Below are 27923 nucleotides of genomic sequence, written 5' to 3' on the forward strand. Positions count from 1 at the left end.
AGGCTACTGGGTCCAAAGTACAAAATGAAGGTCCTATTTAGATCCCAAAATTTTACACCCGAAAATGTCACATCAAATATTTGGATACATGCATGAAGTATTAAATAAAATCTATTTACAAAACTTTTTTCACGGATGGGTTGTAAATCGCGAGAAAAATCTAATGAGCCTACTCAATCCATGGTTTTGCAACAGTGATGCTACAGTAACCATTAATTATGAATTAATCAGGCTCATTAGATTCGTCTCGTCATTTACAATCCATCCGTGCAAAACAAATTTGCACGGATTTTATTTAGTACTTCGAAATAGCAAGATCTCGTTTCAAAATTTTTACCCCTAAAGATCTAAACACGACCTTAGTCACGAATGCCCTCTTAGGGGTTTTTTCATACGAAAATAATGATGTCTTGTATTATGTGTTATTTTCCACGCATTCCATCACATATATACACTGGGAATTGTGTCAATGGCCTGTTGATATGGTGATCCTTCTCAGCTTTCCCAACCGAATTCGAGTGCTATATGGTCGACCTAGGTGCATCCCGATCTCATTGTGATTGCCAGAGGTCCTGGCTAATCTTTACAAGAAATAGACTCATGCGTGTATCTGCAATGTAGACCAGCAACACACAAGATCATCTAGGTGTGGCTATGGAGATCGTGGCGTTCAGATAAGCAATGCACTCGGTCGGCAGGCCGAGAAATGTGTTCATGAAGAGGTCATCGATTGGGTCAACGACGGCCACCCCAACCAGCTTGCATCTCCCTTCATCGTCCATTCTTTCTCCAGTGCCGGATCTTATGGCTCCCCTGGACTCCTCGGAGGTCAGCGTTGTGTCGACGAACAAAGGCGGCGCTTTGTAGATGCTCCCTACTGAGAAACAGAACCTCGACCTGAACTTGAGATCAACCTGCGAAAGGAAGATGAGCTCAGTGATTGTCAACACCAATTTGTTTTTTCTCGGAGAACATTTCTGCGCGTCATTTCCTAAGCAGCTAAAGAAATCAGCCATAGCTGACTTCTGATCTTGTTCATCACATGTTCCGATTGCTCTTGGAATAGCAGAGAGTTGTCTGCACTCGAATGCCTGACAGGTGGTGGATGCAGAGAACGATGGTGTCTGCAGTGTATACCTGACCAGTGGCTCGGTCGATGGTTCCGCCCAGGGCCTCAGGCAAGATGTCGATCTTGAGGAACGGCGGCAGCGGCAGCCCGAGGAACCTGGTCGTCGCGCCGGACATGGGCGGGATGTACAGGCTCGCCACGTCGAAGTCGACGAGCAACGTGCCGCCCTCCCCGCTCCCGGCGCCCGCGCCGCGGCCGCCCTGCGCGTCGTACGCGAAGTCCGGGTACCTGGCGATGCCGAGCCGGCATCCCTCCCGCGTCCGGAACTCGAGCGTGTCGGTGCCGGGCCGCGCCTGCGCCGCCGCGACGGCGGGGGAGGATTGCTGCTCGCCTCCGCGGGCGCATGCTACGGCCACGGCCCCGTGCCTGATCGACGGCGGCCGTTGGAATATCGGAAGCGCGGCGGAACAAGCGCGTGGGTTTCTCGGATCCGCGAGCTTTCGCAGGGTTGGGAGGTTCGGCGAGGATGCTTTGATGCTGCCGGGTGCCATTGGGCGTGCGCGCACCGTGGCTGTGTCACTGCAGGGGCGGTGAAGAGCAGCTGACGATGCTGCTCTCCGGGTGTGGGGTAGCAATGGCCTTCGATGGCCATGGCCTTATCTCCTCGAATTGCTGCCACTGCTTTTGCCATCCATTTTCCCAAGGCCTGGAATTTGCCACGAACTATCAGTTTCAAGAAGTGGGCCTCGCCATCTGGTAGTCCGGACGATCTCAGGCCTTCAAAAGATTTACTCGCAATGATGATGGCAGGCAATCTGGCCTACTCCCTTCGTCCTAACTCCTATGAGTTGTTTTTATTAAAATTTTATCTCACAAAAAGTGTTGTTTGAGCTTATAATAAAATTCATCTAATTAAAATAATATCAAGTACCAAGAAAATATTGTGTGTAGAAAAATGCACAGAGCCAATCAAATACTTAGTATATATTATTTTTTTAGTTCAAATGCATATGCATTCATTAAAGATTCAGAAAACTAAGTAAATAATACAGTTTTCAATCACAATTGCTACAAGTAATTAGAAATAACAAAATTATTTCTTAAAATAAGTAATGTATCTGAAATTTTCTAAAATAATATTTATTTTGAACAGAGGGAGTATCCATTTCACATGGATAATGGCCTAATGCATTATTTCGGGGACAATGGTCCAATCTTTATTCCCAACGAAGGGGTTCGTAGTCGGGCTAGGCCCTCTTCAGAAAATGGGCTGGGCCAAATATGAACCTGCCAACGCTTTATGTTTCTTTAGCTAGCTTCCCGAACCGTCGTTCCTCCTGCTACAGTAAAGACCGGCGACTTCTAGGCGATTCGTGGTCTCCTCCACCGAGGCACGCGCGGAGCGGCTCCGCCGGCGGCATGCGGCCACGCAGGGCGAGCTCGGCCGGGGGCGTGCCCCTCGCGGAGTGAGCCCAGCTGCGGATCGCGTTTCCTGCGGGAGCTGCACGGCGATGCGGCTTCTACCCATCGTGGGTGTTGGCCGGCGCGGCGTGGCTCCTGTAAGAGTTGGCCGGCGGCGGAGACTACCTCTACGTCGTGGACCTCTGGTGAGAGGATTGTTCATACATATAGATGTAGTTTGTTAGGTTTGATTAGGTTAGGGTTAGTTTTCCTCCGTAGCTATGTTCCAAATGCGGAGTCCAACTCCATGCCTTCCTCCGCGGCGATGACGTCGGCTTCAGCTCGGTCTCTGGCGACAGTGACCTCCGACGCTATTCTGTTCGCCGTTTGGAAGAGGGGCATCATCTTTTGGTCCCTCCATGATTTTCCTGATGGCGTCTGTGTCGATGATGGTTGTGCCCACAATGTCTATCGAGTTGCCAGACTTGAAATCAACGACATGGTGGCTGCTGGAACCTGGAGGTTTGGAATACCCCTTGCGGGTTATGTCTACCAGCTTGAGAAATCGGGTTGGTTCTCTTTTCCCACTGTTTCTAGTGGTTTCCTTCCCACCGCTTGGGATGTCTCATCGTCTGGTGCGCCGGGGTTGTTGTTGATTGAAACGCCAGATCCCTTGCTATCCGGCGATGTGATGGCCTTTAGCCATTTTGGTCGGCTTGTTCGTTCAGCGTTCAAAAGGCATGTTGGTGTCTCCGATATGCTACTCACGGTGCCACTGAAATTCTCTGATGTCCTTCGTCGGGAAGGTGGTCGGCTTCACAGGCGGCAGCTTCGACCGTCAGCGACGAGGACAACAGGGAGGAACTTGCAAGGACTAGATTATATTTTCTTTTACTTTCAGAGTTATTTTTGTAAGTTATGGGATGTAAACTATCAGAAGTTTATATGAATATAATCCCGGTTTCTAAAAAAACTAATTTACCTGGGATGCTGATGGTTATTGCGTCAGATACCTTGTCCGACAATGCATGATGGCTGGTGTGCTACTCTAACAATCAGGAATGTCTTGCAAGGACTTGAATGTAATTTTTATTTCTTTCAAAAGAGATTTTGTAAGATGTGGATTTAAACTATTAGAACTCTATATGAAATATAAATCCAGTTTACTAAAACAAACTAATTTACCTGAAGGGAATTAGCCAATAAACGAAATGGTAAACAAAAGGAAAAACTGCTGTTGAATTTCATACTCTAATAATTTTACTTTTCATTTGTGTTCAAACAAGTGTAATTCACCCAGACCGATCCAAGCAACCAAATGCGATCACATCTAACGTTGTAACACTGGAGGTTTGGGAGAAGCGCATTACCTTATATACATAGGGAGGCTGAGACTCCGAATGCTCGACTATTTTTCAATGATGATACAAATACCAACACTCATATACCCCCTTCGTTGTAAAAAAAATGTAATTCTCGCTTCCTAAGAAGTTAAATAATTTTAATTTTAATCAAATTTATATAAAAATACTTACATTTATATCTTCAAACAAATTTAGCATGAAAGTATCTATTGATACTTATTTTTTAATATAAATATTAATATAATTTTGTATAAATTTGATCAAAGTTAAAGTTGTTTAACTCATCAAGAAGTGAGAGTTGTATTTTTTTTGTGATGGAGGAAGTAGTCATGTGGCTGCAACCCTCGACTATCAAGTGTATCATATCAAATTCTAATAACGGAAAAGAAAAGAAATGGTTACATAGTTTCTTGTTTGGTCTAGGCTAAAGATTATCTTGTTATCAGGACATGTTTATGCGCTAGCTAATTGTTTGAACCCGTTTTTATACTCGAACTTTCTAGAAGTTGAAGCTGGGCCCACTTTCCCCTTTTTTTATTCCTTAATTTATTTAGAAATTAGAAATAGAAAAATGAGAAATGAACCCATCCGACGGCCTCCGTCGGGGCGTCAGCTGCCACCTAGCCTACGGGCCGCGTGCGGAAATCAATAGCCGGAGTCGGGCCCTCGTTCCGCCCGCGACCGCGCGAGCTAGACCCGACCCAGCAATCGGGCCACCTCTCCTTTCCTCTCCGATCCGGATCTTCCCCACCCGCTCCGGCGAGCCGTCGCCGCGTCGTCTCCACGCGACCGACTACCTCATATATCTATCTAGCCGACTTCCCCGCCGCCGCGCGCGCCCAATCCTAGGCTGCACCCCTCACCCCATTTACCTGTTTGCTCTATCAGCTCCCGAGCCCAGCAAACCCTAGCCGCCGCCGCCCATGGACATAGAGACCGACGGGCGATTCGGCAACAAGCGCGTGCACAATCGCCTCGGCCCGGGCTCCGGCGGCGCCCCGTCATCTACCAACGGGAAGGTCTGCAACTACTGGCGCGCCGGGCGGTGCAACCGCTTCCCGTGCCCCTACCTCCACAGCGAGCTCCCCGAGGCGGCGGCGCCGCCCAAGCGCCCCGCTGGACCCGGGGGGAACGTCTGGCGCAACCCCAACGCCGGAGGACGAGGAGGCGGCGGTCACAATAGATGGGGGAGGGGCCCTGGAGGCGGCAGCGGGGCTGCGAGCCACAGGCCGCCGGACAGGCCCTGCAAGTACTTCCTCGCCGGTACCGATTGCAGCTATGGCGAGAGGTGCCGCTATCCCCACAGCTACTGCATAAGCGATAGTATCACGATGCTCGCCCCGCTCAAGGGCCACGACAAGGTAGGCTTAATCCCCGTTGACAGCTATCCTGTCTGGTAAAACATTAGAAGTTGCTAGCTGAATTGCGCTTGATGCGTTCAGGGTGTTACCGGCATTGCGCTGCCCACTGGGTCGGACAAGCTGTATTCTGGGAGTAAGGATGGAACTGTTCGCATGTGGGATTGCCAAACTGGGCAGGTAGCTGAGGCATCATTAGCTTGAATCTTCGAGAGTTTTGTATGTTCCTTATGAAAAAAAAAAATTCAGTACTTCTTTGCTGTTGGTGGTCTGTTAGTGTGCCGGTGTCATCACTATGGGTCGTGAAGTTGGCTGTATGATCAGTGAAGGTCCGTGGTTATTCGTTGGTATACCTGATGCGGTTAAGGTAAGAAATACATCAACTTTGTGCATTACTCACTGTTTCTGAAGTTGGGGCCACCTAGCCCATCATATGATTGGCTCTTTGCTTGACTCTCCTGCTTAGCATATAATTGCCTGTGTAGCTCACATAATTAGTAATTGGACACTAGGCACCACTGCTGCTTGGCTAGCTCATTTTTTCGTTCTGAAATCTATCACCATTGGTGTTCTGCATGCGTGTGAGTACATGGTCTATTCCTTCAGGTTTGGAATATGCAAACAGCAGCGGAAATGAATCTTACTGGACCAACTGGGCAAGTCTATGCACTCGCTGTTGCCAGTGAGTTACTCTTTGCTGCAACACAGGTAAGCTTTCATCTTTTGGGTTATATTTGTTGTCTTGATTTTTTTTGGGAACAGTTTTTCTCTCGAAACTTCTGATTCTTCATTTACCGAATTCTCTTTTGGTGTGCTTGGTGCAGGATGGGAGGATTTTGGCATGGAGATTTAGTGCCGCAACTAACTGTTTCGAGCCAGCTGCTTCTCTTGATGGCCATAAGCTTGCTGTTGTTTCATTAATAGTAGGCGGCATGAGACTTTATTCGGCTTCAATGGATAAAACAATTAGAGTATGCCAAACTTGTTGACACCCACTGATGCTCATTCTTAAGATAGATTGAATTTATGTGGGAGTAGGAGTATATGTTGCATTTGAGATTTTAAGTTCTTTGTTGTTTGACTATTCCCTGGCTTTATATCATCCTTCACATGATTCCATTCTGTTTCTCGTGTTTGAAGTTTTTGGATGCATGTTCAATTTTAATCCCTTGTACTCTATGCATGTTCAATTTTAATCCCTTGTACTCTATGATCAGCACATGAATGTCTGTTAATACTCAGTCGAAATCGAATTTATTCTCAATGCAATGAATGCATGGCCTGTCAACTGAATCCATTGTTAGTTATAGTTATCAGATGCTATTTTATTGCATATTACATTTTCCTATCAAGAGAACAAAAGTATCTTTGTCTATTTTGTTCACTTCATTTTACAAATAATAATAATAACAAAATATGTTGATTTCAGGTGTGGGATTTGGCAACATTGCAGTGCATACAGACTCTTTCTGACCATACCGATGTTGTTATGTCTGTGCTGTGTTGGGATCAGTTTCTATTGTCGTGCTCTTTAGATCAAACCATAAAAGTTAGTTCCCAGCTTCCCATCCTTCACTTTGTTGAGTAATTTTGTAAATCCATCTATCCACATTTCAGATGTTGACCTTCTCAATACTGGTCATGGTTCTAATATTTATTTTGTGCAGGTTTGGGCAGCTACAGAGAGTGGAAACTTAGAAGTAACATATACACACAAAGAGGAGCAGGTACAAGACCCTACACTAGTACAGTCTTAATCGCACCCAGTTTTTATTGTGCCATAACCTTTATTGTTATCCACCCGTGTTAACCATTGAGATATAGTTATTGTCTTGTGGAAACATAACTGATGATTGAACCTGTGTATTAGTGGTCTGGCCTGCAATAAAAGGACTAGACCAGCAGTTCGATAATGTTAGCATATAATAGTTTAGTTTTTATTTGTACTTTGTGCTCACTGTTATTTAGCTAACATATAGATTAGTACCTTATGGCAGAGTAGCTGGATACTGAACAGACAAGCCTAATCTAACTCGTTTCTACTTCTTGATGGTTGTGTGCTAAAAGGATCACAACTGGCCTTTATTCCAGTCACATTTATTGTTACCTGAAAAGTTCCACCCCTAACAGGTAGAAATGAAACACCAACCTGGCAAAGATATTATAAGACTACCTACAAGTTCCGATAAAAGGGGTTTAGCCCGCAGACAGAAGGCTCTTTGAGGTTATATTTCCCATACCCACCAGGCACCAAGCACTTAAAATCCTTAATCTTCCTAAGGGGTAATGGAGAGTATTTTTAATCACCAAACCTCTAAATTGTGCTGTTAAATTCTGGAGTTAATGTATTGAACCCTAAAAACCAAGAACAACGGCTGTTCTTTTTTTTCTGAACTTTTGCATTGAGAACTACTACTTCTGTCTGTACTCATTACTTTGTGTGAGAATCTGTTCATTTTGTCAGCACTTAACATTTTTTTCCAACAGTGTTCATGATTATCCTTCCTTTTTTTATCATGCGACGCTGTGCTGTCCGTTCTTACGTTTTACCCTTTTTATGCTAATAGTTTCCTTCCATCTTCAGGGTGCACTTACCCTCAGTGGTATGCCTGATGCACAGTCAAAACCTGTGCTACTGTGTTCATTAAATGACAATACTGTCCGCCTATATGATCTGCCATCGTAAGCAAGCTGTCATGCTAAGATGTTTTCCATTATTTGTATTTTTAATATTTTATCAGGACTTCAGGAGTGACTCTTTCTTGTTTTATAGGTTCAGTGATAGGGGCAGAATATTCTCCAAACAAGAAATTAGGGCAATACAAATGGGTCCTGGTGGTCTATTTTTTACCGGGGATGGAACTGGGGAGCTGAAGGTTTGGCAATGGGTAGATGCAGCCCAAACCTAATGAACATAGTGTGCTAGATTAGTTTTGCTCATGTGATTTATGAGGGAGTGCTCACAAATACACATAATGAGTTGAGGTTGGTGGTTGGCGGCCGGTTCTTTTTTGGTGATATGCCCTACATTTATTCGCAAAGGATACCAGATTCAATCGATGTGGCTGGCAGTTCACGCTGGCACAAGCAGTCTTGAGTTATGGACTGTAGTTTTGTCCTGGCATGAATTTCAAGACGTGAGAATAATTGCTTGTAATTTGTAAAGCATGGGAACCAGCAAGTATCCGATCATTGCTTGGAGGTGCTGACAGTTTCAAAAGGATAGCTTATATAAAGGGTTTGTTGAGCTGCATTTGTATACGAGGAACTTGGTTGCTTTTGTCACAGCAGTGTCATTTTTCATTGTTTGAGGACTATGGGCATCTTTCCCTTCTGAGAACTGTTAGATTTGGCCCAGTGAATTAGCATTTTTTTTGCTAATCGGATCAGCTTCAGTTCTTGTGAGTTAATTTGGCCCGGTCAGTGGGAGCTAGAGCAGGACAAGTATTTGGAAGCTCCACGTAAATCTTGTATCAGTATTTATCTACATTTGTGTTTGGATAGCAGCGGAGTCTTTGTTGATGTTATTGTTTCTATTTGTTGCTGAATCATGAGGACAGATGGTGAAACCAATTGGAATTGTGGACTACGTGGTGCTGTACTGACTTGTTTACATTCTTCTTTGGATCAGAAATGGGAGCAACGGTAAAATCTGTGTGTTCTTGTTTTTTCAGTTCACCTTTTAACTTTGGAGCATAAAAAAATTCCCTTCACTGCCCCAGAGCCGGCACGCTACCGTATTTCTTTTGGTAGCAGTATTTGATTCACTTTATTCCATTCAATTCAATGACCCGTTGGGTTATACCTTCCTGCTCATGCTGTGTTCCTTATATGGCTGCTGGTGGAACTATCTGTTTTGAGGTATGTTATTTTGGTGATTTGGTCTCGTCAACTGGTCAACATGAACGTAGATCAGCAGATCAGGCGTCTCGGTGAGTCCGGGCCCAATCGAGTCGCTGGAACTAGAAGCTAAAGGCAGCCTCAGAAAGAAGTTGAAAACTTTCATGACGTCCAACGTCTAACGGCATAACCGGTTCCGGTTTGTTGTTGCTTTTTTTTTTTTTTGAAAGAAGCTCCGGTTTGTTATTAATGACGGATCGTGACTTCGTGAGCCATGACAGATTCTAGAGGTGCCACGGCATGCGCTTCTCGCTGGTTCTTCCTCACCAGTGTTCTCAAATCACAAGTGGGAAAGCTTTGCGACGAGAGGTTGGACACGAACAATACCGAACCGGAGACAACAGGACGACGCGACGAGACGCCGGCCGATCATTGTGCACTGAGATACCCTGATACGCGCCTGGTCATTCGCGCAGCATCTCCCGCTGCCCCACCGCAGAAATTAACGGCCCGTGGCGGTGGCAGCACTCCTCCCTAGTACTACTATACATGAGTGATGACTGGAAGCGTCGTCACTCGATGCAGATTGAGATGTGTAGCGTGGACGGGGATGCTGGCTGGCGGTGTCACACTGACACGCCTCACAATATATTACATCACAGAGTTTAACATAATATTATAATTACAAACCAAGTTCCACACTTAACAAAATACTTTTTGTAGCGCCAACATAAAAGAAGTTCACCATAATCCTTTATTTTAGCGGAAAGTAAACACGAGAACTAACGACGATAGGGGTGTCACGATGAAGCCCGATTCATGACATCACTCGTTCTTGTCATCGTTGGCCGGGGACGTATCCCACTCCACTGACCAACCAGGTGGGAGAGTGCAAGGCCAGGTCAGACTGGCAATCATATCCTCAAAGATTTCACATGAAACAAATTATAGCCACAAGCAAGGCTGAGTACACTAATACTCAGCAAGGCTTACCCGACTGAGGGTATACTTAGCCCACTATCTAGACATGCAAGGCCTTTGGCTTGAGGGGTTTGTTTTGCCGAAAAGCAATAGAGTGTAGGTCCTTACTTTTAATTTTAGCTTCAAGGTTCTAGTTCAATTATCCTTTCTAGGTGAGCATCTATCCAATAACATACATGGTGAAAAATATTTATCTTTCATCAATCAACCTTATTCATCATCATCATGTTCCACTTTTTACTCTATGTGGCAAAAGGGTTAAGCAGTCTCAATAACCGGTGAGAAATGGACGATTCGAATCAAATTTGTTAACCTGGCCAGGCTGACCTAAACACACATCACGTGGTTACTCCCAGAGTCACACGTGCAACATTTCCCCTTTCTTTCCGGGTTGTGGATCAGGGTCACCATCCTCGACTACAGAGCCCCGCTCTGCACCCGCTTGTGCGCGCATGAGAAAAACATTCAAAGATGGTGAGGGAGAAGTCCACTCGCCGGGCCAATCAGGTACTTAAGCTTACCGATTACCATATTCTCGGTATGTGTCTAGTACGTTCAAATGCTTAACCACCACTATCACACACTGCGACCTTATCAACTTCCACTACACAGACGGGGCATCACAAGTGCCACCACCCCGCCCGTAGACCTTATAGTTGTAGCATGTAGTAAACATTCAACTCCTATAATTCTCGCGAGTGACAGGAAATCACTCGACTTCTACCGAACCATTAGCATAGCCAACTAGCGACCTACATATACTAGTGTGCAAATATAGGTACCTAGGATCATGCAACTAAAGTTACAGTCAACTCCTGTAAACTTAAATGCACAAGTAGATAGGAACAATAATAAGTTGCATAAATTTAAAATAGAAGGACATGCTCCGGGGCTTGCCTTCCTGGGCGTAGTTAGTTCTGGGCTCTTCCGAAATTGGGTTCGGGTCTTCAGTTGCTTCAGTTAGATTCACTTGAGCTTCCTGCAGCTCACTCTCGGACTCGGGCACCAACTCGTAATTTCCGTCGGCGAGAGAAGTCATATCTATATGAAATGCACATGCATGAGTGGTGTGATGATAACAATTTATTATTTTCTTCACTTAAAAGTTGTAACCCAACAGAACCGAAGTTAAAGAGTGAAACACTGTCTTTCATATTTTACTGGGCAATCGTTTATAGAGTAAAATCTAATATGTTTTAGTTCATAAAAGAATCTAGGGTTGAGCTTCAACACTTCATAAGTTATAAATAGTTTCAGCAACTACAAAAATTACACAAGGTAGTACATCAGATCATAAACTTGCAGTAAAAAAAATTCAGGAAAAAACAGTAAAGCATGGATGCATGAAACATACTCAAAACAGCACATGCTAGGATCAAGATGAATTTACACAGATTAAACTACAACATTTCTGAATTTCAAATTTTTATAGAGGAGTCTACATACGATTCTAAACACACTTGAAATTTATTAGAATTTTTCTAGATATAAAACATGAGTAATAAAATTGACAAATTTAACTCATATATAATAAGACTAATTAGTACAGTGAGATACAAAGTTTTTTTAGCTCTCAAAGTTTGTATGCTAGCTTATCTTCTGAATACTAAGCAACGGTAAAATGTTTAGATTTTTCCAGATTCAACAACTATTTATCACAATATAGCACCATTTTTAAGGATTAATTCACGAAGCTAGCTACACAAATCTAAAAATAACGAAACTTGGACAGTGGTGTTCATCTAGTATTGTAAGTACACAGAAAAAGTTTCATAGACAAGTCTATATCAGAACATCCAGAAATAAAAAGTAAATTATTCTACTAGAGCTAGCCAAGACTAGGGTTTCATCTAGTTACAAGTGCTAACTGGTGCTCAAATTTTTACACAAAGCTAGGCATGGCATGAAATAGCTACCAAAAAAAATCACCCATAGATGCTGAGTAGAACTCCTAGAATAATTATATCCTATGTAATCTAATCTTTTTCCTAGATTAAAATATAGACAGAAAATAAATATGTGCATGTAATGAAACTTGTAGATCTTGTAGCAAGGATTCCAAAACATATAGATTTGCATTTTCTGATTTTTCTACGAATTTCTAGGCATTTTCAAAGTTTGCTGTTTTGAGTTCATGGCTTTTTTTCTCTTGCACCCCTGGAGTTTTGGCTCCGTCTCAGGGTGAGCCCCTGGCCGAAAAACAGGGGAGGGCCGGCGCCGCCGTTTCCGGCGAGCAGGGTCGCCGGCGGTGGGGGGCCCCGAAGGGGAAAAGAGATAGGGGCTCACATGCTACCTCTGGAGGGTCTTGGGCTCGCGGACGCGGACGGAGATGGCCTCGCCGCAGAGAGGGGCGGCCGGCGGCAGTCTGGACCGCGGCGGCGGCGTTCCGGCGGGGGAAAAGGAGCGGGGCCGGGTCAGAGAGCACCAGCGGAGCGTGGGGAATCGGTTCCCGGGCTCGGTTTGGTTGGAGGGAGGCCGGGGAGGGGAGCTCTGCGGCAGCTCAGGAGGGGGCGGCGGCCATGGCGATGGCGGGCGGCGTTCTAGGCTGGGAAAGCCCGGACTTGGCTCAGGGGGCGGGCGAGAGTGGAGAAGCTTCCTTGCGAAGCAAAAGGGGAAGGAGGAGAGCAGGGCAGAGGGGTGAGGCGCAAGTAGGCCGGCTCGGCACGTCGTCGCCGTGGCGGGCGGCGGCAAGAGCGGTGACCGCGTGGCGCGTAAGCATAGGTTGCGAAGGGCGGTGACGAGGCAGGTCGACAGCTGGTCAGGAAGCTCAGTCGGGGATGGGACTCGGCCGGGCCTGCGCGTGGCCGGCGGCCTCTGCTTGGCCGGCGCAGAGCAGGGGAGGGAGAGAGGGAAGAGAGAGTAGAGAGAGAAAGAGACTCAAATTTGAAATTTTTCTCAAAATTTCTTACAGAAACTTAGAAATCTCCAAAACTAAAAGTTGTGCAAAATTTAATTCCCTACAACTTTGGTTTTAGAAAAATATTCATTTGAGCTGTATTTTGAAAAGTGTTTTCAAACCTATTTCACTATTGTTTGAAATTCAAACCTCTCATTTGTTTGAAAGTTGAATTATACACAAGATTCTTAGTGCACCATTTTATCACTACTTAAGGGTACATTTTGATCCTATATACCTCATGACAAGTTGAGCATTTTTAAAAAAAACAAACATAAAATTTAAAGGTTGTATGCCTATACATACACATACACTTATACATATGCAAGAATGCATTATTTCGAACTTACTGACAATTATGCATAATGTTGTATGCATGACGTTGATTTAGCAATTTAATCACCTAGGGTGTCACAGCCTACCCCCCTTAAAAAGAATCTCGACCCGAGATTCGAGTAATTAGGCTAAGTGTGGAAGGTGTGTGTACCTTGGAGGGAAGCTAGAAAACCACGGTAATGTTCATTTAGATAGGTTTCAGTCTCCCAAGTAGCTTCTTCTTCAGTGTGATGACTCCACTGGATTTTGTACATTTTAAATACTTTTCTTCTTGTTACCCTTTCTTTCCGATCAAGAACTTTGATAGGATATTCCACATAGGAAAGGTCCAGTTCTACCCGTATATCCTCTTGTTCAACAATCTCCGTGGGAACTCGGACACATTTCTTAAGCCGAGAAACATGGAAGATGTCGTGTATGGTGGATAGTTACGAGGAAGTCTCACACTATAGGCCACGGGTCCACAAGTTTCGATGATTTCATAGGGACCAACATACCGGGGAGCTAGTTTTCCTTTCACTCCAAATCTTTGTACACCCTTGGTTGGGGAAACCCGAAGGTATACATGATCTCCAACTTCGAATTGCAAGGGCTCTCTTCTTTTGTTGAAATAGCTCTTTTGCCTAGATTGTGCCGCTTTAAGATTTGCTTGGATTACCCTCACTTTTTCCTCTGCCTCGGTTACAAGATCCGGTCCAAATACCACTCGTTCTCCGATTTGTGACCAGCTCAAAGGAGTACGACACCTTCGACCATACAAGGCCTCAAATGGTGCCATTTTCAAACTCTCTTGATAGCTATTGTTGTACGAGAATTCTGCTAGAGATAGGCACTTATCCCAACTCTTGTCAAAGTGAATGACACAAGCCCTCAACATGTCTTCTAGGATTTGGTTTATTCTCTCTATTTGTCCATCGGCTTGAGGATGATAAGCTGAGCTTCGAATCAGTTTGGTACCAAGAGAAGCTTGCAATTGTTCCCAAAAGCGTGCTATGAATTTAGTACCACGATAAGAAATGATCGTTTTGGGTACGCCATGTAGGCAAACAATGCGATCGAGATAAATCTCGGCATATTCCTTGGCATTGTAGGTAGTGTGTACTGGAATAAAATGCGCCGTCTTTGTGAGCCTATCCACGATAACCCAAATAGAGTCGTGCTTCTGGAATGTATTTGGCAATCTAACAATGAAATCCATACTTATGTCTTCCCATTTCCATGATGGGATAGACAAAGATTGAAGAGGGCCGGCTACCTTCAAGTGGCTGGCTTTTACTCGCCGACAGGTATCACATTCGGAAACATATTTAGCAATTTCCCTTTTCATCCTAGTCCACCAGAAGTTTTGTCTAAGATCTTGATACATTTTGTTACTGCCTGGGTGAATAGAGAACTTGGAAAGGTGTGCCTCATCAAGGATTTGCTTTCGAAGTTCATGATTCTTTGGAACAACTATACGGCTTTCGAACCACAGAATTCATTTATGATCTTGGCGGAAACATTTATATTTTTCTTCCCCTTGGGAGAGATTTTGCTTGATGATTTTAATACCTTCATCATGTAGTTGCGCCATGATAATTTGATCATGGAGGGTTGGTTCAATGGAAATGTGGTTTAAAGTGCCTTGGGGAATCATTTCCAAATTGAGTCTTCTCATTTTAGAACACAGTGTCTGGTTATAGGATTCCACAGCTAGGCAATTACAATGAGTTTTGCGGCTTAGTGCATCTGCGACTACATTGGCCTTGCCCGAATGATAGTGCACCTCGAGATCGTAATCTTTGATTAATTCCAACCATCTCCTTTGCCTCATATTTAGATCGGCTTGGGTGAAGATATATTTGAGACTCTTATAGTCTGTGTAGATATTGCAATAAGTGCCCATAAGATAGTGTCTCCAAATCTTTAAGGCATGAATGACGGCTGCTAACTCGAGGTCATGTGTAGGATAATTCTGCTCATGGGGCCGAAGAGCTCGTGAAGCATAAGCAATGACTCTATTGTCTTCCATGAGCACACAACCAAGACCCGTACCCGACGCGTCACAATACACGTCAAAGGGCTTGGCATTATCAGATTGAGCTAAGACGGGGCCTTAGTCAACAGCTCCCTTAGAGTATGGAAAGCCTTTTCACAATTTTCATCCCACACAAATTTTACTCCTTTCTTCAACAGTTCGGTCATAGGCTTAGCAATTTTTGAGAAGTCCGGAATGAATCGACGATAGTATCCGGCTAGACCAAGAAAACTGCGAATCTGATGAACGGAAGCAGGAGGTTTCCAGTCCATCACTTCTTGCACCTTACTAGGATCAATGGCTATGCCTTCACTGGATATAATATGGCCCAAAAATTTCACCCTATCCAACCAAAATTCACATTTGGAAAACTTAGCATATAACTGATGATCTCTAAGATGTTGAAGAATGATGCGCAAGTGTTTGGCATGGTCCTCCTCATTCTTGGAATAAACAAGGATGTCGTCAATGAAAACCACGACAAACTTATCAAGCTCCGGCATGAACACCGAATTCATGAGATACATGAAATAGGCAGGTGCGTTTGTGAGGCCAAAGGACATAACTAAGTATTCATATAGTCCATATCTTGTAGAGAAGACGGTTTTAGGAATATCACAAGGTCGGATTTTGATCTGATCATATCCAGAGCGAAGATCCAACTTGGAAAACACCCTAGCTCCAGCCAGCTGATCAAATAAAATATCAATGTGGGGAAGGGGATATTTATTTTTGATTGTCACCGCATTGAGAGGCCGGTAGTCCACACACAACCTCAAACTATCATCCTTTTTCTTCACAAATAGGGCCGGACAACCCCAAGGTGATGCACTAGGACGAATAAAACCTTTGTCAAGAAGGTCTTGCAGTTGAATTTTTAATTCGGCCAATTCCTTAGGTGGCATCCTATAGGGCCTCTTGGAAATAGGTGCAGTACCTGGCTGCAGCTCAATAACAAACTCGATTTCCCTATCCGGTGACATTCCTGGCAAGTCATCCGGAAAAACGTCGGCAAACTCGCACACTATTGGGATTTCTTCTAATCTGGATTCGCTCATGGCAAATGCACAAGAATTGGTGCACTCTTGGGAGGGCAAATAAAGAGTAGTGGCTCCATGGGTAGGGGAATTGATTTCCACAACTCGGGAAAGAATATCTAAGACTACTCCATGTCGCGTCATCCAATCCATCCCCAAAATGACATTCATGCCTTCAAGTGCCAAAAGGATCAGTTCAGTTCTGATAATTTTACTACCCAGCTTAAGGGGTACGTTTCTTATAACTTGATTGGAAGCAATTTTTCCACCTGGTGTTGATATCATATAAGACCCTTTTGTGTGACAGAAATCCAAACCCACCTTTGCACCAAATTTGGCGCTAATAAAACTATGGGACGCACCGGAATCAAATAGTATAACAGTAGGCTTGTTGTGGATAGAGAATGTACCCATCATTACTGGCGCTCCCTCAGGTAGTTCTGCAAGAGTGGTGAAGTTGACCTGCCCTTGCCTGACCTGAATAGTGCCTTCTTCCCTTGTTCTGGTTGTTCTAAGTAGAACCTTGACCCTGGTTTTGTTTCTTGGGCTGCGGACAATCTCGGGCGAAATGAGCTGAACTCCCACAGTTGAAGCAACGATTATTATTGCCGAGACGAAGTGGTTGCTGGACATTTGGCCTGGGGCCAGTTAGCTAAGGAACAGGGGGTCGCATTACACCCTGTTGCTGTGGCGGCCTAAAAATCCAACGCCCTGGCTGAGGGACCTTTTGAGGGATTTTATGAGAAACATTCTGCACGAAACGATACCTCGGTGACTGAACACTCGAGGGTCCAGGTGGAGCCTTTCGCTTCTTCTCGGCACGATGAGCCACAATGCAATCCTCTTGTGTAATTGCCAGATTAACCAACTCATTGTATGTATCGACTCTAATGGGGTTCAGACGTTCCTTGAGCTTGGTATTGAGTCCTTTGCGAAAGCGGTCATGCTTCTTAACATCTGTGTCAGCATGATAGCCCGCGTACTGACAGAGACCATTAAAAGCTTGGGCATATTGGATAACCGTATGAGTTCCTTGAGTAAGAGCCAGGAACTCATTCAGTTTTCTTTCCATAAGACCCTCTGGAATATGGTGACCCCTAAATGCATTCTTGAATTCATTCCAAGTAACAATGTGATCGGCCGGGAGCATGCCATGGTAATTATCCCACCAAAGACGCGCAGAACCGCGAAGCTGTTGCGCGGCAAAACGAGCCTTATTTTCCTCTGAGCATGGTACCGGAAGTAGTGCAAACTTGGACTTGATTGTACGAATCCAAGCATCCGCATCCAGTGCTTCTTCTGTCCTGTTGAACAGAGGAGGCTGGGTTGCGAAGAACTCCTGGTAACCAGCAGCTTGAGGTTGATGGGCGTGGTGTCCACCTCGCTGCTGTCCTTGGACAAGTTGGCGGAGCAACTCAGTTTGGGCGGCCAGGACTTCCGCGAAGCCTGGTGGTGGGGGTGGCGGCTACTACGATCCGCTACCACTCGCATTCGCAAAACCATTCGGAGTACCACCCGTCGATCCCACCATCTAGAACATGCAAAAACTCTTTTGTGAGCAAGTGGTATACCATGCCCCAAGTACAAAAGAGTAAGTGCAGAAAAATAAAACTCGCATGAATTATATAACAACATGGACAGAATGTTATTCGTTACAAGAAAAAAAATCACAACTCACGTTCTGTTCAACCAAATCCTCCCAACTTTTGACAGCAGAGGGGTATTTTAACATTCTACAACTTTTGTATTCTACTCAAGCACTTCGGCAGATAAAGTCCTTTGCTGAGTTCGGTAACTTCCTATATCCAGACATGGCAGACAAAACAGAGTCTAGATAGACCTTAATCGTGAAAAATAACACGTGCTCAGGTGCAAACCTCCTTATTCCCCACTACCCACATGTACATTTATTGATTTCCAGTTTATGATCATGATGCATGCACGACCTATTTGTCCTCACAAAACAAACAACTGCCAAATAGCTTTGGACTTATGGGGTTAGCGCCGGTAGCATAGCACAAATTACGTCTCTCCCTATATATATTTAGCCGAATTCTAACCGTTCTTAACTTAACGTAATCGCGGTTAGTGTACCTGTAGAAGATGCATAGCATGTATATATATGAATATTCACGACTGGACCCTTCGTGCCAGCACTCACGAAAGGCCCTCATGTGTCCTACGCCACATGGGTAACGCATATGCAGTTGCCCACATATTCACCCATACATTACCGTTCACTATAGAAACGGCAGCCATACAATTTTCCGCCGTATGGCCAACGTTAACATACGCCACCGAGATAGCATATTCACGAGTTCCTTTACTCCCAATATAATCGACTGATGATCGGTATATTGGCAGCAGCTCAAGTAGGCCACTGCTTGAGCACAGCGTTCGGTTCGCATCACCAACGGGAAGGTCAGACTCCCTCAGCTGACTGAGTATACTTTACTCCCAATATAGTCAATCGATAGTTGGTATATTGGCAGCACCTCAAGTAAGTCATTACTTGAGGGCAGCGTTCGGCTCGCATCACCGACGGGAAGGTCAGACTCCCTCAGCTGACTGAGGATCCTTACCTTCTTACCTTAGCGTAGGTGCGTCGTTACAGAATTTAAGTGTTGATTGTGCACAAAAATAAGGTCTGACAGAAAGTAAAGTGCTGGAAGACAGATATATAATGACATAAGTTAAATAACCACCTAGTAACTTCCCATAATTCCCCTAGGGCTTTACGAACTAGGCACCATCCTTAACGAACCAACGTATTTTGTAAATGCAATTTTTGTGGTCAAAATTTTAATAAAATTCTTCGAAAACTCGTCGCATTCTCCGGTGCACGCTTTGTTCGGCACTGATACCAGCTGTGGCAGAACCGCCTGACATAAGCCGGCTTAAGTGCACTAACCATCGTTGCAAAGGCAATTAGGTTTAACTAGCACAGCAGATGGAGCACATCGGCAGTCCGTCGGGTAAAATCCCGATGAAACCACTTAAACCTGGATCGAACAAAGTAGCATAACTCACGCAAAGGCGAGTCCAGAGATTACAACACCTCACAATATATTACATCACAGAGTTTAACATAATATTATAATTACAAACCAAGTTCCACACTTAACAAAGTACTTTTTGTAGCGCCAACATAAAAGAAGTTCACCATAGTCCTTTATTTTAGCGGAAAGTAAACACGAGAACTAACGACGATAGGGGTGTCACGATGAAGCCCGATTCATGACATCACTCGTTCTTGTCATCGTTGGCCGGGGACGTATCCCACCCCACTGACCAACTAGGTGGGAGAGTGCAAGGCCAGGTCAGACTGGCAATCATATCCTCAAAGGTTTCACCTGAAACAAATTATAGCCACAAGTAAGGCTGAGTACACTAATACTCAGTAAGGCTTACCCGACTGAGGCTATACTTAGCCCACTATCTAGACATGAAAGGCCTTTGGCTTGAGGGGTTTGTTTTGCCGAAAAGAAATAGAGTGTAGGTCCTTACTTTTAATTTTAGCTTCAAGGTTCTAGTTCAACTAACCTTTCTAGGTGAGAATCTATCCAATAACATACATGGTGAAAAATTTTTATCTTTCATCAATCAACCATATTCATCATCATCATCATCATCATCATCATCATCATCATCATCATCATCATCATCATCATCATCATCATCATCATCATCATCATCATCATCATGTTCCACTTCTTACTCTATGTGGCAAAAGGGTTAAGCAGTCTCAATAACCGGTGAGAAACGGACGATTCGAATTGAATTTGTTAACCTGGCCAGGCAGACCTAAACACACGTCATGTGGTTACTCCCAGAGTCACACGTGCAACATTTCCCCTTTCTTTCCGGGTTGTGGATCAGGGTCACCATCCTCGACTACAGAGCCCCGCTCTGCACCCACTTGTGCACGCATGAGAAAAACGTTCAAAGATGGTGAGGAAGAAGTCCACTCGCCGGGCCAATCAGGTACTTAAGCTTACCGATTACCATATTCTCGGCATGTGTCTAGTACGTTCAAACGCTTAACCACCACTACCACACACTGCGACATTATCAACTTCCACTACACAGACGGGGCATCACAAGTGCCACCACCCCGCCCGTACACCTTATAGTTGTAGCATGTAGTAAACATTCAACTCCTATAATTCTCGCGCGTGACAGGAAATCACTCGACTTCTACCGAACCATTAGCATAGCCAACTAGCGACCTACACATACTAGTGTGCAAACATAGGTACCTAGGATCATGCAACTAAGGTTCCAGTCAACTCCTGTAAATTTAAATGCACAAGTAGATAGGAACAATAATAAGTTGCATAAATTTAAAATAGAAGGACATGCTCCGGGGCTTGCCTTCCTGGGCGTAGTTAGTTCTGGGCTCTTCTGAAATCGGGTTCGGGTCTTCAGTTGCTTCAGTTAGATTCACTTGAGCTTCCTGCAGCTCACTCTCGGACTCGGGCACCAACTCATAATTTCCGTCGGCGAGAGAAGTCGGATCTATATGAAATGCACATGCATGAGTGGTGTGATGATAACAATTTATTATTTTCTTCACTAAAAAGTTGTAACCCAACAGAACCGAAGTTAAAGAGTGAAACACTTTCTTTCATCGTTTATAGAGTAAAATGTAATATGTTTTAGTTCATAAAAGAATCTAGGGTTGAGCTTCAACACTTCATAAATTAGAAATAGTTTCAGCAACTACAAAATTTACACAAGGTAGTACATCAGATCATAAACTTGCAGTAAAAAATAAATTTCAGGCAAAAACAGTAAAGCATGGATGCATGAAACATACTCAAAACAGCACATGCTAAGATCAAGATGAATTTACACAGATTAAACTACAACATTTATGAATCTCAAATTTTTATAGAGGAGTCTACATACGATTCTAAACACATTTGAAATTTATTAGAATTTTTCTAAACATAAAACCGGAGTAATAAAATTGACAAATTTAACTTACATATAATAAGACTAATTAGTACAGAGAGTTGTAAAGAGTTTTTAGCTCTCAAAGTTTGTATGCTAGCTTATCTTATGAATACTAAGCAACGGTAAAAAATTTAGATTTTTCCAGATACAACAACTATTTATCACAATATAGCACCATTTTTAAGGATTAATTCACAGAGATAGTTACACAAATCTAAAAATAACAAAACTTGGACAGTGGTGTTCATCTAGTATTCTAAGTACACATAAAAAGTTTCATACACAAGTATATATCAGAACATCCAGAAATAAAAAGTAAATTATTCTATTAGATCTAGCCAAGACTAGGGTTTCATCTAGTTACAAGTGTTAACTGGTGCTCAACTTTTTATACAAAGCTAAGCATGGTATGAAATAGCTACCAGACAAAAATCACCCATAGATGCTGAGTAGAACTCCTAGAATAATTATAGCCTATGTAATATAATCTTTTTCTTAGATTAAAATATAGATAGAAAATAAATATGTGCATGTAATGAAACTTGTGGATCTTGTTGCAAAGATTCAAAAACATTTAGATTTGCATTTTTCTAATTTTTCTACGAATTTCTAGGCATTTTCAAAGTTTGATGTATTGAGTTCATGGCGTTTTTACTCTTGCACCCCTGGAGTTTTGGCTCCTTCTCAGGGTGAGCCCCTGGCCGAAAAACAGGGGAGGGCCGGCGGCGCCGTTTCCGGCGAGCAGGGTCGCCGGCGGTGGGGGGCCCCGAAGGGGGAAAGAGAGAGGGGCTCACAGGCTACCTCTGGAGGGTCTTGGGCTCGCGGACGCGGACGGAGGTGGCCTCGCCGCAGAGAGGGGCGGCCGGCGGCAGTCTGGACTGCGACGGCGGCGTTCCGGCAGGGGAAAAGGAGCGGGGCCGGGTCGGAGAGCACCAGCGGAGCGTGGGGAATCGGTTCCCGGGCTCGGCTTGGGTGGAGGGAGGCCAGGGAGGGGAGCTTCGCGGCAGCTCAGGAGGGGGCGGCGGCCATGGCGATGGCGGGCGGCGTTCTAGGCTGGGAAAGCTCGGACTTGGCTCAGGGGGTGGGCGAGAGTGGAGAAGCTTCCTTGCGAAGCAAAAGGGGAAGGAGGAGAGCAGGGCAGAGGGGTGAGGCGTAAGTAGGCCGGCTCGGCACGTCGTCGCCGTGGCGGGCGGCGGCAAGAGCGGTGACCGCGTGGTTGCGTAAGCATAGGTTGCGAAGGGCGGTGGCGAGGCAGGTCGACAGCTGGTCAGGAAGCTCAGTCAGGGATGGGACTCGGCCGGGCCTGCGCGTGGCCGGCGGCCTCTGCTCGGACCGGCGCAGAGCAGGGGAGGGAGAGAGGGAAGAGAGAGAGAGAGAGAGAAAGAGACTCAAATTTGAAATTTTTCTCAAAATTTCTTACAGAAACTTAGAAATCTCCAAAACTAAAAGTTGTGCAAAATTTAATTCCCTACAACTTTGGTTTTAGAAAAATATTCATTTGAGCTGTATTTTGAAAAGTGTTTTCAAACCTATTTCACTAGTGTTTGAAATTCAAACCTCTCATTTGTTTGAAAGTTGAATTATACACAAGATTCTTAGTGCACCATTTTAGCACTACTTAAGGGTACATTTTGATCCTATATACCTCACGACAAGTTGAGCATTTTTAAAAAAAAACAAACATAAAATTTAAAGGTTGTATGCCTACACATACACATACACTTATACATATGCAAGAATGCATTATTTCGAACTTACTGACAATTATGCATAATGTTGTATGCATGATGTTGATTTAGCAATTTAATCACCTAGGGTGTCACATAGAGACACTCCATCCATCCAACCAAATACAGAGGATAGAACCATCGTATCCCATGAATCTGGGATAGAACCACTCCATTCTACCTCGCTCTCCAACCAAACGCACCCTAATTTCGTGTTGGAGCACACACACCAAAGATGAGACGGCCGATGCTACCATATTGATTAGCATTAATGCTCAGGTCATTTGCGGGGAAATAATGCATCGGGATTCTCACCTGACGTGTGACTGTAACGAACAGTAACGATGACGCTGGACCTGGTGAGCTTGCTGATTCTTCCGGCGGCTTCGCCATCCACGACGACGACCTCTCTCTGCTTCGTAAAGCTGGCAAGAGGAGGGAATATCCATCGGTACATTCCTTACTGTCCTGTAGAAAGCAAGTGCTGTACTCCGTACTTGTAATATCTAGGCAGCAGCCGTCCATTTAGGGTTGGCCAGTATTTGTCCCATGTGCACGGTGCACCGATACCACGAGAACACGGCGACGTGGAAGTTGCCCGGAGAGGAGCCTCCTGCAGAGAAGTAGGCGGCTTGGGGGAATAACATGCAACGCTAAGTTTTGATCGATGCTAAATAACTTGACATGGTCGATGCACCACATCCACTGATCCACCACATTACTAAGGATAAAATATTGTCTTCTCCATGACAAAATGTGAAGCAAGATAGGCAGTGTCACTTGTCCTCATTGAACCATGGAATGGGTGTCCACTTGTCTCATATATACAGAAAACTCGATTTAATAATATTTTAGATTTAGTGGTGAATTACTTTATGCTTTATTCATCTCTTTATCACTAGAGATAACACTGCTTGTTTGCACAAGATAAAACAACAACCATTTTAAAACTCGTGGACGCGCACTTCACCCTCGGAGTTTCAATCATAGACAGGTATCCACCATTTGTGCACATGTAGTTAAAATCATAGAACATTTATACCGTGCTAGTTTATATATCTGCGAAGCAAATCCTTGATATTCACGTGGACATTTTGAGACATCACCATAGCACCTGTCATATACCAAAATAACACTACTTGGTACCAATCATTATTCAACTAACACGTGCACTAAAAATTGTTCTTTCTTCTGAAACTTTGTGTTAACACAAAGTGGGAAGCACATGTTCATTTGGACTGAACAAAGTTCACGCTTAACTGGCTCTGGTTGATCGAGATCACGCACAATGATTGCATGCAGCACTTCCCATCCATATTGCAAATGCACTCCTGATATTTGATCGATATTTCACAGGCCATGTCAACCAATAACTACTGTAGCATACTAGCATGTTCACCACAGCTTTGAAGATTCTCCGTCGAAAATCGCCCCAACTTTTTGCTAGAGGATGAGGAGCTAGTGACTAGGATTGGGGGAAAAAAGGGGTGGTTAGCCTCTGGGGACTCGTTCTTGTTCTACATTGCCCGGAAGACGACGGCGTCTTGGGTAGGTATCTTTGAATATTCTCGGGTTTATTCCCTGAGGAACTGTCAGAGTGACCGTCTGCGTCTGAACTTTACATCGGTGTTCCATCAGAAAGTACATGGCACACAAAGTTGAGTAGATATTGGATGCAGACAGCGGTAGTGATGGGAAAGAAGCGTTGTCACACGATTCGTGGAGTGCCCATTGTATTCACGAGAATTTAAATTGATCTTAATCCTTCTCATTTATCAGATTGAAATCATCTTGTTGAGAAGATTTCCTCCGTTAAATACTCGTGCTTTCAGTTCCAAGATCGTACCACAGCCCTTACAAGTCTTAATTAAAAGCAGTTCTTCATTTGTCTTCTCTGCACGAACACACCAAGTTTTGAATGCCCTTATACCACGATTGCTACTTGCTAGTTCACATTTTTAGGGCAGTTCACTTGTCATTAGCGTAGTGATCTTATTACTAGCAGGCTGTCTTATGGATTAATATTAGAGAAAAATTCAAATTACATCCTGGAACTATCACAAAAGTCTAATTTTCAACATTTAACTACAAAACCAGATAACAAAGATCATCCAACTATTTTTTTTTTGAACGAACCGGCACAAGAAGGTGCCCATTTCATTGATAGAGAAGAAGTAAATACAAGTAAATAGTCACGGAAGACTACATACAGGAAAAATAAAGAACACGGACTGAAGGAAAGACAACGTGAAGGCGCGCGACGTCCACCAACAAACACTCTTAAAAGCCGTCGCCGAACTCCCGCCGTGACCTCGCGTCAACGGAGAACCTAGAGAAGAAGACCGCACCGCACCAAAAGGTCACCGCCGTGCGGGACCCATCGCCGAAGTACCGCTGCAGAACCACACTCCACCTGATAGGATGATAACACTAGATCCGGACCTCTCGCAGGCTGCCTCGCAGTCTCACAAAGGCACAAACGCGTGGGGGCCTCGCCACATCCGCCGTTGGACTCCACCTCACTCTCGTCGTCTCGAAGAAACACCGCACGCGGGGGCCTCGCCACGTCCGCCACAGCACTCCACGTCACAGATCCGTTTCAAAAGTTGCCATCAGGATAGAGGCAGAGTTGCCCCGCTTCCAAGAGCCTCCAAAGAACAGCCATGCCCCAACAGAAGACCGACATCACCTCATTGCTCCACCCGCGCAAAAACCGCCATGCCAGTAAGCCAAGGTAGTCACTTGCGCCGTCTTCCGATGATGTATCACACTAGAGTAGTCCAGCAAAGCTAAGCCACCCGCCGCAATCTGCTGCAAGCCAAGTCGTCGCACGATGTCCATGCCGCAAGCGACGTCGCCTGACGTTGTCACGCACCGCACTGACAGTTGCCTAGCAACGCCAGCCACCACGGTCCGCTGCCAGCAGTCGCACCGACAAAGTGAGATAACCCCTGACCGCCACCAGAGGAGCGAACGCCACCGCACGAGCTTTGCAACCCCCATGAAGCTCGCCAACCTGCACAAGACTGCTCGACACCACCATCAAAAGGGGCCATCCAAGAGCCGTCATCATCGGCAATGCTAGGGTAGAGTTGGGTCTCAAGAGACGACGCCTCCACCGAGGGGACGACGCTAGTGACGCCGCCGTCGCTCGTCTAGAGAACTGGACAGGGTTTTCACCCAGAGAACCCGTGCCGCAGGGATGGAGATACAAGATGACGCCCCCAACGGGGAAGACGACACCCTAAGGCGCCGCCGTCATCGCTGTCAGCAAAACAGGCAAAGGCTTGCGCCCAAAGCATCCCATCCGTACGACAGCATGCGCCCCACCTGACACGCCCAGGATCACGGCCGTGTAAGGCTTTCTGGGGGCGGCGCCAATGGTCGTGCCCCCTCGCACCTCGCGCAGACTGCCTTCTTGCCGCCGCAGCCGCACGCAAGTCATCGAGGCCCTCACCGGCCACCGTCGTCTTCACACGCGTTGATGAAAGCGGCCCATGCCAGCCCGTCGCTTGGCTGCCGCGGCCGACCGTCGCCGGGGACTACTGCTGCAGGCCGCTGCCGCCGTCGTCGACCCGGCCATCCCAGCAGACTGCCTGCTCGACGCCGCTGCAAGCCGCCACCCATCGACGCCCTCCGCAGTGGGCTGCCAGAACCGGTCGTGGGATGCGCAGACCGGCCGCAGGAGCCCAGAAAACGCCGGCCTCGTCGCGCCGCGGCATAACTCGGCCGCCTCCGCGCGCCGTGGCATGGGCCGCCACCACTCCGCAGATCCGGCCGCGGGATGCGCAGACCGGCCGTCGGAGCCCAGAAACGCCAGCCGCCAGCCTCGTCGCACCGCAGCATTGCTCGGCCGCCTCTGCGCGCCGACGGGTCGCCAGGATTGGAGCCCCAAGCCGGCGCCGCCGCCGCCGCCGCCTGTCCCGCATGCCGCTTCAGCGCACCGACGGGCCGCACCACGCACCCGCCTCGCCAACCGCCATGCAGAGCGCCGGGACTAGCAGATCCGGCGGTGCAAGGTCCGGATCCAACTATTGAAACAGAACAAATTTGACCCCTCATGTGGTTTCGAATGTGGTTTTCCATTTTATGAGAATTATTCAAATTTAGACTAGAAAAATCATAAATAATTCATTTAGATAAAAATACAAAAAGGGTATCAAAATTTTTCTGAAAATGTAACCTATCTATTGGCATGATGCTTTTCAATTATTCAGATTATTTTTTTATATTTTCATAATATTTGCTTGCTTGTAGTTATGTCTATTATTTTTTAATAACTAAGCTTCAAATAGAGCAATACTAGATAGATTATATTTCAGAAAAATTTTGGTACTATTTTCATATTTTTATGACTTAAAATGAATTAGATTAGATTTGAAAAATCAAATCTAATCAGAAATTTTTATTTTTTTTAATTCAAAACTATCTTGGAAACCACCCAATGGCCAAATTTACCCTGTTTTGACAGTTTGATGGCTTATGTTATTTGGTTTTGTATTTGAATGTTGAAAATCAGACTTCTGCGATAGTTCGAGAGTGTAATTCATACTTTTCCCTTAATTTTAACATATGGTGATCTTACTTTTATTTAGCATAGTGATCTGAAAATCACTTAGAGAGGCGTGATAAATGCAACCATCTGAAATAACTTACATTAGCCCATTCCTGAGCACAAGGACTTTTTTTTTGAGACCTTGGTAACGAGGTTATTTTCTTTTCTTTTTTTTGAACGGGAATACGGGATGATGAGGTGATTTTCAGGTAAGGGTGGATCGACGTTAATTACGTGCAAGTTTTTTTTTGAAAAGAATTACGTGCGAGGTTGTAGCTCGTTTATGTGCCCTAGACTGTTTATTTTGCGGTGCGCCCGACTCCAGCAACCAAAGCCGCGCCGCGCCCAAACCCAACTATCTGGATGGATCCATCGGGAAGGAG

The 27923-nt window shown here is 45.1% G+C and overlaps 2 protein-coding genes across 2 annotated transcripts; one reads left to right on the forward strand and one right to left on the reverse strand.

Annotated features, from left to right (window-relative positions):
• Positions 1–359: 359 nt before the first annotated feature.
• LOC120656794 lies at positions 360–1814 on the reverse strand. The gene is made up of 2 exons (XM_039934975.1): positions 1138–1814; positions 360–914 (listed from the first exon to the last, which is right to left on the reverse strand). The coding sequence occupies exons 1-2, from the start codon at positions 1618–1620 to the stop codon at positions 639–641; spliced, it is 759 nt and encodes a 252-aa protein (XP_039790909.1). The 5' UTR covers positions 1621–1814; the 3' UTR covers positions 360–638.
• A 2663-nt stretch (positions 1815–4477) lies between these two features.
• On the forward strand, positions 4478–8843 carry LOC120656795 (zinc finger CCCH domain-containing protein 17-like). The gene is made up of 9 exons (XM_039934976.1): positions 4478–5195; positions 5277–5372; positions 5470–5559; positions 5799–5900; positions 6017–6163; positions 6622–6741; positions 6860–6919; positions 7777–7874; positions 7966–8843. The coding sequence occupies exons 1-9, from the start codon at positions 4758–4760 to the stop codon at positions 8099–8101; spliced, it is 1287 nt and encodes a 428-aa protein (XP_039790910.1). The 5' UTR covers positions 4478–4757; the 3' UTR covers positions 8102–8843.
• The last annotated feature ends 19080 nt before the right edge of the window (positions 8844–27923 follow it).

Source organism: Panicum virgatum, chromosome 1N, assembly GCF_016808335.1.
Source record: "Panicum virgatum strain AP13 chromosome 1N, P.virgatum_v5, whole genome shotgun sequence".
NCBI lineage: Eukaryota > Viridiplantae > Streptophyta > Magnoliopsida > Poales > Poaceae > Panicum > Panicum virgatum.